At 42.6% G+C, this 12956-nt stretch overlaps 2 protein-coding genes across 2 annotated transcripts; both read left to right on the forward strand.

Moving 5' to 3' along the window:
- Positions 1–6866: 6866 nt before the first annotated feature.
- LOC4325286 (transcription initiation factor TFIID subunit 11) lies at positions 6867–9695 on the forward strand. The gene is made up of 4 exons (XM_015791692.3): positions 6867–7227; positions 7856–7943; positions 8889–8988; positions 9230–9695. The coding sequence occupies exons 1-4, from the start codon at positions 6908–6910 to the stop codon at positions 9355–9357; spliced, it is 636 nt and encodes a 211-aa protein (XP_015647178.1). The 5' UTR covers positions 6867–6907; the 3' UTR covers positions 9358–9695.
- Positions 9696–10524: 829 nt separating this feature from the next.
- Positions 10525–11727, forward strand: LOC4324388 (uncharacterized). Its single transcript, XM_015791683.3, has one exon. The coding sequence runs from the start codon at positions 10590–10592 to the stop codon at positions 11493–11495; it is 906 nt and encodes a 301-aa protein (XP_015647169.1). The 5' UTR covers positions 10525–10589; the 3' UTR covers positions 11496–11727.
- Positions 11728–12956: the final 1229 nt, after the last annotated feature.

Here is a 12956-nt window from a genome sequence, read left to right on the forward strand (position 1 = left end):
TTTTCTGAAAGGGCTGAGTCACTTTAGCGTTTATTCGTTCGCGTGAGTGTGCGCGCGCGTGTATGAGAGAGCTAGCTGACAGTTACTCCGCGATAAGAACTTGGGGGGTGGTTAGTGGAGGGGCCAGCACAAGGTTTTATATATAGCATTGACAAATTAAGGGGATGCTCATGAGCTAATTGGTGGCTGGCCCAATCAGGGCAAAAAGATGACAATTTGTGAGAACAATCTGGCCACACACGCTCATGTTGCCTAAGAAAGAAGAAAGCCTGCACGCCACCACTTGAGATCATGCCATGTATCTATGTACTTGACTTGTTTCGTCTCAACGGCTGCCAATATGATCTGCCGTGTCCCATGTTGCTATACTAGACAGATAAATTTGTCGCACCATGTGTATGTCTTTTCCCTATTTGGACTTCCTCCTTTTGAATTTTGGGTTGATATTAACTTTCTCAAGGATTTATATATTCAAGAGAATTTAGTTACCTACTCTATTGTCCTATATGATCGAGCTTAATTTGGACGTGCACTACAAGTCCACTAAAAATTGGCATTACACTAACAGATTTTCTAAAGGGAATATAATCTAATCCATGTATAGTAGCCAATCCAATCGAAGCAAATTCTTAATTTCTTTTGTTAAATATTCCAGTTGAAAACTATCAATATCAAGTATTCCGTTCTTCAATTTTATAATTCAGAGCTATCACTTCTTGTTTAATGTTTGTTTTTTTTCTTTTTTTTCTTTTTTTAGGGGGCTGGGGGGGGGGGTTGGAAACAGGAAAAATCTTTGATGGATGATCCAAAGGGCTGAGGTGGGAAGACAAACAAAATAACTAGTGTTACCGTGCTCCAAAGTGTAAAATCTTAAACCGGCAAAAAAAAATCTAAAGTAATTTACAACATCAAAACATACGCCCATACAACGCTAAAGAAATTTTAAATACAAATTTGATAGAATGGACAAAATGGAGAAAGTGAGGTGGAAAGACATACAAAATATCTAGTGTTACCGTGCTCCAAATGTAAAATATAATCTTAAACCAGCAAAAATTCTAAAGTAATTTACAACATCAAAACATAAAACCCTACTACACTAAAAGAATTTTAAATACAAATTTGATATAATGGAAAAAAAAGAGAAAGTGAGGTGTGAAGACAAACAAAACATCTAGTGTTACCGTGCTCCAAACGTAAAATCTAAAACCGACAAAAATTCTAAAGTAATTTACAACATCGAAACATAAACACCTACAACACTAAAGAAATTTTAAATATAAAATTGATAAATGGAAAAAAAAGGAGAAAGTGAGGTGGGAAGATAAACAAAATATCTAGTGTTACCATGCTGCAAAGCGTAAAATCTTAAACCGGCGAAAAATCTGAAGTAATTTACAACATCAAAACATAAACCCCTACAATGGTAAAGAAATTTAAATACAATTTTGATAGAATGTAAAAAAAAAGAGAGAAAGTGAGGTGGGAAGACAAACGCAATATCTAGTGCTATCGTGCTCCAAAGCTTAAAATCTTAAACCGACAAGAATTCTAATATGGTATAACTGGATATTCTCTCCACGGGGTGGTGAGGGATGCCAACAGAGTGTATGGGTGGCAGCTACCAGTTGTGTATCTTGAGCTACTTCACTAATAGTAGTGATTCTTTTGCCTTCTATAATATGTCATATAAGGTGTCAACTGGGCAAGTTGAAATCTTTCAATTCCTTTTTTCCCCCATGATTTGTCCATGTCTTATATGTAAAGAGCTCTATAGTGATCCCTCTCTATCTATAAAGCCACTAGTTGTTTTCATCCCCAACTTGACAGTACAAGAGTACTTTCGGCACTACTTAGTACTTATCCTCCTTATCCTAAGTGGTGCATATACTAGAAGACGTATACAAAGAGATTCATAATTCTCTCAATTGAGATTATCACAGTCTCAATATCGAAGAATGGCTCTTCTATAGCTCCCGTGCATTTTACATGGTGTAATTTAAGAAGATACTCCCTCCGTCTTAGAACATACATATTTCCAGAATAGCTATATTTTAAGATGGGGATGGTATTTAATTGAAACATAAGGTTTCCTAGGAATTTTACAGAAAACTATTTCTTTCCCACATAAACATGAAAAATTTCCCATGGTCAAATATAGCATAAAGTTGTGGAGTAATTCTTAAGACAGTCCTTACAGTAGCTTGTGTGTCCTTGCCTAGATAAATTTCAACCTCTGAGATAGTAATCCTGCTCATTGAACTTGTGAGCTGTGTGAGTGTAAACTATTCTACGCTTGCACCGTGTATATCCAGGCTGAAGTACCACCTCTGCAAATGAAACTAGCAGTGCAGCCAGTGCTGACTTACTTACAAGTTGTTACGAAACATTTAGAAACAAAGTTCTCAACCGTTTGATTCAGCTAGCTATAGTAATTCAGAGTTATAGGTTGGCATCCATGCCTCAAATCCAACCTAGTGCTTATGCGACTTAACCTACGCGGTTATCTAGTGACCTACTCTTACGATAATGACGATCTTTGAGAAGAAAACAACGACAACGACACGATTATTCAGCAGCGCACTGCACATCACGCATATGATTTGTGTAGTGCATTGCTGACGCGCCCATGAGCTCATCAAACCACGGAATCACTCGCTAAATATTGTTCTCTCTCTCTCTCTCTCTGATAAGACCGGGCTGCACGCACGTAATGGCAAGCACCAAAACCCATAGTTTTTCTCGTTCGATTGGCTTCCCCGCGCACGCTTTCTTTCTTAATTTCCTCCAATGGCTCATTGCACCGCACAAACAAACAGCGAATTGAAACGAGGTCGTCCTTCGCTCAACTGCTCGTCGAGCTGTTGTTAATCTGAAGGTTCGCTTCATCAGCAGATGGACAGAAAACTCTGTCGTCATCCTTGACGAATTGTTGGTGGATGGATCGGTGCTGTGTTTTCTTTGCAATATAATGCACTGACTGCATTTCGCATGGTCTGAAGCAAACAGCTGATAGATAATTCCCTCGAGTACATTGAACATTGAACTGCTAGCTGGTTCCTTCTTCAAACTAGCTTTTGCAGAGCCTTCTTTCTCTCTCACAAAGGAAAAATGCTTTTGACAATAATGGAGGCAGGCAACTTGGTGTTTTACTAATGAAGAGATTCTCCAAACGGATTGGAGGGCGTGTTTGTTCTGGAATTTCGTCAGCTAGGCCAATAGTCTCTGCTCTTTATCAGAGTGGAAACTGGAAAATTATTCTCCATTCACAGGTTTAGCCTGAAAGGAGGTCAAGGGAAGCGATATAATGAATCTAACACAACCAATTTCATTGGGTTCCTACATTTATGCTCGTTTCGTTTTTTTTTTCTATTTATATGCTAGTACTATAAATTTTCTACGGCACAATTTCAACCAATATCATTTGCATGTGTGACAATTTGCTATGACAAGTCCAGAACTCCATATGGGGCTATAGGTTGTGTGGTTACAGACTTATAGCTTGCTTAGAGTTAAAGCTGTCTTCCTACTGACGGAAAAATAGCATAACAGAGCATTGCCCAATTAAAAAAAAAAAGAAAAGATGCATGGGAAACGCTAACGGTGTGGTGGTGGAGTCGTGGATGCATGACTCCATCCACCAGGGTTTAAATTCTGGTGCCTATAAATATTATACACTGCACATGGGTTTTCAATAGAACTTTAGTGGAATCAGGGATGCGCTGTTAGTTTCCATTTCTTAAAGCATGTGGTAGGTGACGCTTTCATGGGGATGTGAATGTGATATTGCGTGTATAGTGATGTGTGCGCGTGTGCGTCCACCGTGTAATTAAAAAAATTGCTTGCAACTAGTTCAACGAACTTATGCATATTAATTAATCTGTTCTTCTTTTTTAGAATATAGCATTCATACCATTATTATTTTCCTGAGAACCATTTCAGCACATAAGCATGCACCTAGCTAGCATAGTACTAGTACAGTCCACTACCACACAAGCCATACAAAAAGTCGAAGCTGCATAATCTTTTTAATCAGCTGGCAGGGATTATTAGTACTCCTCCACATTGACAGATACATTGTTCCAAGTACACATAATAATCACCCCATAATGGCCACTCGAATCGCACAAGCCCGGAAAAGACAAGGGTGAGAGCAATGCTGATGCTTGATAGCCATTAGAATTTAGAACCGCAAAAAAAGCCTAAGACAACAATAAGAAAAGGAGAAAAGAAATGGACACACAGAAGAGGATGAGGCTGCTGATTTTACAAAAAGAAGGCAACCTTGGCCGTGCATTACTTTAGGAGAAATTTTACGATACTTAAAAACGAATTATCTATATATTCTAAAATTTTATATTAAAAATTATGATACCTTAAGATAACTAGTAAACGAAGATAATAAATTTTATATTAAAAAATATAGTACCTCCTAACACCTTATACTCCTCCCGTCCTATGATATAAGAGATATTGGGTGAATGTGGTATATCCTAGTACGACGGTCTAGACTTATTAGACTTATTACACTAAGATGTGTCATATTTATATAAAATCCTTTGTATTATGGGACGGATGAGTATAGAATTATCATTCTCTCAATCAGAAGAGGGGCGTATCGCCATGCGTCACACAGCTCCAGCAGCGAGACAGTGGCGAGCTCCACCTTGTGAGATCCCAACCACGCACGGACGCACCCGGCCGGCCGTCCCGGCGGCAGCAGAGATCGCCGGAGCTCGACACGTACGCCCCTGAACAGGGGACAACCGGACAAGGCTACACTTTTGCAGCTCCAGCCAGGACTTGCATTGCAGGTAGTATAGCAGGAGATCAGGCCTGGCTGGCTACGATCCCGTCGCAGATACGACCTCCATTTAGTACAAGCGTACGATGATATTTTATACGCTACCAGTTGGAGGCAGGACTCTCTCTCTCTCTCTCTCTCTCTCTCTCTCTCTCTCTCTCTATATATATATATATATATATATATATATATATATATATATATATATATATATATATATATATATATATATATATATATATATATATATATATATATATTAAATTTGTTTGGTGCTCCATGGTGTCCGGGCACCATTGTTGAAATTGAGTATATACCCAATTCAAATGAGTATGAAACTTTTTCAATTACTTAGGTATTAACATTAACTACTTTACTAACTAGTTTAAAGCAAGTTTGAACTGAATTTGAACTTGTTTTTGTTATATTTTGATTCTAGGTATATAGCATCCATACATATAATTAGTTAGGTATGTAATCATGGATTATGAAATAAAGTTAAATTTGAGTTGTTTTGTTGATAAGTATAGGTATGAATCAAATTATTATAACTAGGTATATACTCACAATTTAAAAATTTTGAAAATTTTGAGTGATTTTGTGCATTAGATACCATGGTGCCCGGGCACCATGGTGCCCCATATATATATATATATATATATATATATATATATATATATATATATATACACACACACAGCTTTGGGAGTCTTCGAGAGATATACACGAGCTGGGCATCTCTTTTTGTTTGTCGCACCCCCCCCCCCTCCCCCCCTGTTGCTGAAAGCGATCAGCGCAACCGAAGCGAGGAATAATAATCGGCAATGATAGCGGGAGTTTGGTCAGACGAGCCTCAGACGAACAGCCGGTCGAATATTCACTCTCATCACCAGCAAAGCGGAAAAAAAAACACGACGATATATGTGGCTCTCGTCGTTTTATATTCACATGTATGATGTATCATACGGAGTATGATAGTATATATGTGTGTGCATATAGTATGTTGTTTTTTATATTCGTGGAGCAAAGTGATCGGCGCCAGAAAGCACCTTTGTGCCGTCAATTTTATTCAGGGGAGAGAGAGCTGCAAGAACTAGCGAAGAATATTGTTGTGTGATCTGGGTAAGTAATCTAATGGCGAGGCTTTGCTTGGGCAAAGAGGAGGTCAATGGTGAGCGAGCGAGAATCCTATGCGTTAGGATTAGCGGCAATAAACAAAACGGCCTCCACTAAACAAGGCGCGATACGGAGGTAATGCAAAAGCTGTGAGAGGGGGGCAAAGCAAATCCTATCCTCCTCCTGAATGCCCAAATCCCAGCGTGATCGATCGGGGTTGTTGTTTTTGTAGCTGCTTAAGCTTTTTATTGCACACGTTTGATGCATCGTTCTCAGGATGGGTCTCTCGGTGGGTCAGTGCCCACGGCTTGGGAGTTTTCTGGTCCCGAAAACCTGTTGCACGATGTGATACGTCTCGAACGAAAAGATGAAACTTTTTTGTTGCTGTTCTGATGATGGTAGTAGTAGTAATCCTGTTTTTTTTTGTTCCTTTTTTCTTTACTTTGCGCCCGGCCATTGTAAGGTCCGCATCGGAGGTAGGCCACATCACGGTTTCAACTGTGTATAAGCGTGTAACATCTGCCGTTGCTGAAAGAATGCTCCTCTGATGTTGTTCTCTGACGTAAAAAAGGAATCTAGGATTATATGTGATATATTCTAGTATAGTGTGTTCAAATTTATGGTATTAGGATGTGTTATATCTAGTACTAAGTTGGTCTTTTATAAGACGGAGGGAGTACGTCGTTAATATGTAGGTTCACGAACTGCAAAATTCATATGTCAGTTAGAGAATTTGTTTCCGCCGCTGCTGCACGCGCCGTGAGGCGTGAGCTGCTCAGCGGTGGCGCGTTCGGCACGAGCGATTTGATTCACCGGTGAAAATTCTCGCGGCCGCCACGGAGAAATCGGCCCAGAAATCCGGCCCGAGAAAAAGGCCCACGCGCGAAGCAGCCCACCAAGCCCGGCGGCGGCGAGCAGGTAGGTCAACCCCGGCCCAAAAATTTTCAGAAGACTCTGGACTCTTGCGATTCGTCTCCAGCCGCGGCCATGAAGGACCCGTTCGAGGCGGCGGTGGAGGAGCAGGAGTCGCCGCCGGAGTCGCCGGCGGCGAACGAGGAGGACGCGGCCGGGGCGCCCGAGGGATACGACGGCGCCAGCGGGTCGCGCGGGCCTCCGCTGCGGCTGCCTCCTTCGAGGGCCGCGCCATCGGGCTCCGGTGGTGCCGCCGCGGCCGCGGCGAGGGGTAAGGTGGTGCGGGTCCAGAAGGAGCAGCAGGAGGAGGAGGATGACGAGGAGGACCACATGGAGGTCGACCTCGACAAGCTGCCCTCCGGCACCAGCGACCCCGACAAGCTCGCCAAGATGAAGTAGGTGCTTGGCTGCGCTCATCCTAAACCTAGTTTTGCCTTCTTCTGGTGCGTGCTATATATGAAGGGTTAACTGCATAAGGATCAACTAAATTCAGGAACCATATGACCGTCTGTTGAGTATATACGTTCTTTGATCGAGTTCAGTGTTTTAGCGTCCTTCACCCTTTTAACTTTGGTTAATTTGTGACAGTAAGATTTGTACTAGTGGAAATTTCTGAATTGGAGTAAGGATTGTTCGTGATTGTAGTTACAGAACAACCTGACATTATTCACTTCATAAAGACTGTAGTCCCAGTTTCCAGCTATATGTGAAGCGTTTACTGGCATAAAGATCAGTTAAAGTTAGGAACCATATGACTGTCTATTGAGAATATGTTCTTGATCAAGTTCAGTGTATTTTGGTGTCCTTCACCGTTCAACTTTGGTTAATTTGTGACAGTAAGATTTGTACTAGTGGAGATTTCTGAATTGGAAAAGGGGATTGTTCTCAATTGTTTGTGATTTTATTTACAGAACATCCTGACATTATGCACTTCTCAGATTTATGTTCCAATATATATAGTGAAATATTAAACCCATCTAAATAAGAATTCTATGTTTGAAAAACTATGTACTCCTTTTCCAGTGCCATACTGTCTCAATTTACAGAAGACCAGATGAACCGGTATGAGTCATTCCGCAGATCTGGATTCCAGAAATCTAACATGAAAAAGGTATGATCTCATTCCCAACATCCATTGATTTAATATCGTACAAGTATAAACTGCAATATCATGTGCGTGTGATGCGTGTGGCGCCTCCATCTGAATTGGCTTCAGTGTTCCCCTTTGCAATAAAAGCTTTCCACAAAATGTGGATCACATTAACATTTTCTGCTTTCTTAAGTCTTACAGTTACCTTATTTTCTGTTGAATAACACCTGTTCTATTTTGGTTCATGTTTCTTTTGTGGATGCATACCATGAGTTGTACAATGTACCATGCATGTCTTGTCCAAATTGTTGATAGAGCTTCATGTACAGGACAGTTGATTTCGCTCCAAGTTGTAGATAAATACATTTTTGCCTATGTCATCGTTTCTACTGATTGTAAGTGATGTACACTCTCTAAATAAAAAACCAAACTTGGTCAATATTCTTTTCTTCAATTTATAGGCAGGCTAAGAAAGCCTTTTTGTAGTGTCAATCCAAAGTTTGACCTTTTTCTCGGTAAAAATGTTACTTTTGGCTGTTGAATGCCTGAAGTTAACAATGCTTTGAAATTACGTTCTAGTCAGAGGGACAAGTGCTTTAATGTATTTCCTCATCAGTGGTTGAAATATGAGATCACTGCGTTATTGGAATGTTTTTCGGAGTTGCTAGAAATATGGCGCCATATGCTACAGTCGATTTTTTTTAACCACTTACACAGTAGTTACACCTCATTTACACCCCATTTACATATGTAATTAGTATGTAATTTCGAATTTACATATGTAATTTTATTACTTACATATGTAATTTTGAGACTTACATTGTAAATACACTAAAATTACATATGTAATTTAGGGACTTACAATGTAAATACATGCCGACTATTTTTTGATGAAAAATATGACGCCATAAATATAGCTACACCCATGTTTTTTTAAAGTTGATTTGATATTCTGTTTCCATGCAGCTATTGGCGAGCATTACTGGCAGTCAAAAGATTTCTCTACCAACAACAATTGTAGTATCAGGAATTGCAAAGATGTTTGTTGGTGAGCTTGTTGAAACAGGCAAGTCTAGAGTAATTATCTTATTTACTTTGTTGCTCATAGAACACTACCACCAAAGCACCTATGATTTTGATGTATGCTCATCTCTTAAAGCAAATCACTCTTATGACTGATCTTTTGTAATCGTCCGTGTTCAAATGTCCTTTTCTGCTTTCCATAAACTTGTTCTCTGACATCAGAAGAAAAAGGAGGGATGGCTTTATTCACTTTATTTTTGACAATTCGATTGTGTCTGTTGCAGCTAGAATAGTTATGACTGAGAGGAAAGATTCTGGACCAGTAAGGCCTTGCCACATCAGAGAAGCCTACAGAAGATTGAAACTTGAAGGGAAGATCCCACGGCGGACTGTTCCCAGGCTCTTCCGTTAGAATTGAAGCATCTCTGTTGATCCCAGTCGACACTGAGATGGTCCTTTCTGCGGTCAGATGCGCGGAAAGAGAGAATGACATGAGATGTATTTCTTCAGCTTTGTGAAATTGTTACTGTGATTTCTGTCGCAGCAAGGGAACCAGAGCAAACAGTACGTACAAGCTGAAGTACTACGGTACTACTAGCCGTGGAAAATTCTATGTATAAAGTATTGGCCGTAGGCTGTGAATTTTCAGGCTTATGAATAGTTGAACTGTGTACTATGCTGTTTGGAGTATGCGCTGAATCTGATTATATGCTTGTCTGCAATTAAATGCGACCCTCGTTTTAACCCAAACGATGTGTCTTTCTGCTATTTTTATACGTAGAACTCTTGCCGTTGTAACTAATCGATTTTTTAAACGAAGTGTCTTTCTGCTATTTCAAGATCGGATGCTATGCAGGATCTTATGTCCTGCAGGCTGCAGCTTCGGCGGGAGCATTTACGCCGGCATTGTGTTCCTTGAGCATTGTGTGTATTGGTATTGTCGATGATTCTGAAATTAGGCAATTGTTTATGGGGATCTCATCCTTTCTTATTTTTCTTCGTTTCATTTTTGGAAGTGGCTGGCTGCATCTAGTTACTTGACATCACTGGTACATCTTGATCATGTCTTCTTTCTATTGATGTTTTGGTGTTTTTTAATTATTTTGAGAACATGTTTTGGTTCAGGCCTAGGTGTTCACACTAAACTTCTCCCAAACTCCTAACTTTCCATCACATCCCATCCAAAACTTTTCTACTTACATAAAATCCTAACTTTTTTTCCCAAACTACCAACTTTCTCTAAACTTCTCTCTAATTTCAGAAACTAAACACAGCCTTGGTTTAGTTCTCAATGTTTTCTTCAAACTTCCAACTTTTCCATCACATCAAAACTTTCCTACATACATAAACTTCTAACATTTTCGTCACATCGTTCCAATTTCAATCAAACTTTCAATTTTAACGTGAACTAAACACACCAGTTGTGTTTGTTTGTAGACCCTGTTACAGCTGCTGCATTCTTGGTTCAAACTATTGGAAGGGAAAAATGTCAAGCTGATGCAAGGTTTGCTATATTTCGTTGTGATGAATTAGAGCAGCGAAAAGACCTTACTAACCTCCTGCTTGTCTTGTCCACTCCAGTCCACACAGCCACTCGATCGTTATCCCTTGTCCGTCTTGCCTTGCCTTGTCGTAAGCTAGGCAATGGCTATGCCGCTGCCGCCGCCGCCGCCGCCTCGTCCTCCTCTTGGACGGGGACGGCTCGTCGGAGTAGGACCAGCTCCAGCACCAGCAACGGCCTCCCAATCCAACCGCCCAGTGCCCCCCCTGCAGCTGCCTCGCTGCCGCTGCCATCGCTCGGAGGGACCCTGGAGGACGACGGCGGCGGCGAACGGGAGGAGGCGGTGGTGGTCCGACGAGGACATGGAGGAAGAGGACGACGAGGAGGGATACGGATACGACGACGGCGGCGCGCCAGGCGGGTCAGCGCAGGAGCTGTTCGGCGAGCCATGGTTTTCCAAGCTCTTCCGTGCGTACGGCTACGTGCTGCCGCTGCTGCTGGCGTCCATGCTGGTGGCCACGGGGCCCAGAGCTTTCCTCATGGCCATGGCGCTGCCGCTCGCCCAGTCCGCCATCTCCTGGGTCGTCTCCTTCTTCACCACCAGGAGTCGTCGGCAGCAGGAGGAGGAGGAGTCGTACGGATACGACTACGATGACGATCCCGCCTTCCAACGCCGAGAGGAAGACGACGACGACGGCGACTACTATGATGCCGGGGCATGGCAATGGCGGAGCAGGAGCCACCAGCAATCGACCGAATCCGGCTCCGGTTTTGGAGGATGGGATGACCTCCTCTACGACGATGAGGAGAAGAAGGAGCAGGAGAGCTCAGGGAAGAAGAGGACGCCACCGGAGCCCGACACGGCGGCGGCTGCTGCCGCCTCCGATCTGGGACTGGGATTGCGGGCGAGGAGAGGTCCACGACGCAGCAATGGCGGCATGTCGCGAGGAAGAAGCAGCAGCAGCATGAGGTATAACCAGGCGCCACTGCTGACGCGCCTTCTCGTGGCACTCTTCCCCTTCCTCGGCTCATGGTTCAGGATACTCTAAATTTGAGAAGAAGAAGAAAAACTGAGAGATTTCAGCATTCAGAATGGATTGATTCATCGTCAGTTCGTCAGACTCTTATCACAATTTCCTTCTCCCGGTCAGGTGCACTTTGCCTCTTTTTTGTCTTGGTCATGTTCACCTGACAATCACAACTCACAACTTCATGCAAATCAAAACAAAAAAAAAATCACTTGGTTTCTTCAGGAACCAAACCATGAAAATTGAGATGAAATTTCTGGCCTTGTTGTCTACTGATAGCAAGAAGCATCAGACGCTGATGTGGACAGGCAGAAGAACTGACCTTCTTCTCCTTCTCCTTCTATTCCTTCGCCGTGCTGGCGCTGTTGTTCTGCCTACTCTTTGTCAGTACAGCAATAGTGCACTACAGGTACATATGTGGTGCACTACAGCTCGTCAAGCTGGAATGACAAAAAAAAAAGCGTGAACTTTTGAGGGGCATAAGAAAGTCTAACATTTTTTTGCTGTACAAAGCAGAAGGCAATCAATCAGGCAGCTCACCTGATTTCTCCTACGCTAATCAGGTCCAGTGATTTGGAGAATTTCCTGGCAGCAACAAGCCAGCAACTCGGCGGAATTTTAGGAGATAATTCTCGCTGATTAGTCTGCGACGCAACGAGGGACTTACGAGGTGACCGGAGACACCATGGCCTTCCGTTCGCTGTTGTGCTCCCATGAGCAGAGAGAGACCGACCGGATACGGAAGAAGGACGAGAAGCATAGCAGAATTAATCGTGACGGACAACAAGCATCCGAAATTAGGAGTGCTGGCAGTGCATGAAAGCGGCAAGTTTAATACTAGTAGTACTCATTTCACACCGCTCCCGCTTTATATGCACGGAAGGGGACAACCCGATCGATCGGAAACAGATCCTATGCGATTTTGCGGGGATGGTATGCAAGTCTAACATCCAACGAGCCCATATGTTAGTGATCCACATTAAAGAGGAAGAGACTCATCCTGATCGATCAGTGCTGAAAACAGAAGCATAAGTCCATCGGAAATCTCGGTAAGATATATGCCCGGCAGGCGAGGCCAGTGTGAAAACTAGGGTCGCCAAACGCCATGATGCCATATGCTTGCTTGTATGCCCAAGCAAAGCGGCTTGTACGACAGGCCGAGGGCAGCGTCGGGGGCAACCAAAACCTACCAACGGCCAACGCAACGCAAGCAGCACAGGAGAAGCAAGCACAAGACTCGACCGGCTCTGCCTACGCGACAGATATCCATACGCCTCCTCCGGTCGGCTTCGCGTGCAAATATATGTCGCGAGCCAAGAACCAAAGCGCAAGCTGCCTTAGCTTCTCGTCTCCTTCCACCGCCGGCAACACGTCACAGGTGCGCGCGGCGCATCCATAAGCGACTCGTACCCAGGGTTGGCAAATGCATTTATTTATTTAAAGAAAAAAACATATACTCCTACTATAGAGTACTCCCTCCGT

Source organism: Oryza sativa, chromosome 1 (genome assembly GCF_034140825.1).
Source record: "Oryza sativa Japonica Group chromosome 1, ASM3414082v1".
In the NCBI taxonomy this organism is placed as follows: Eukaryota; Viridiplantae; Streptophyta; class Magnoliopsida; order Poales; family Poaceae; genus Oryza; species Oryza sativa.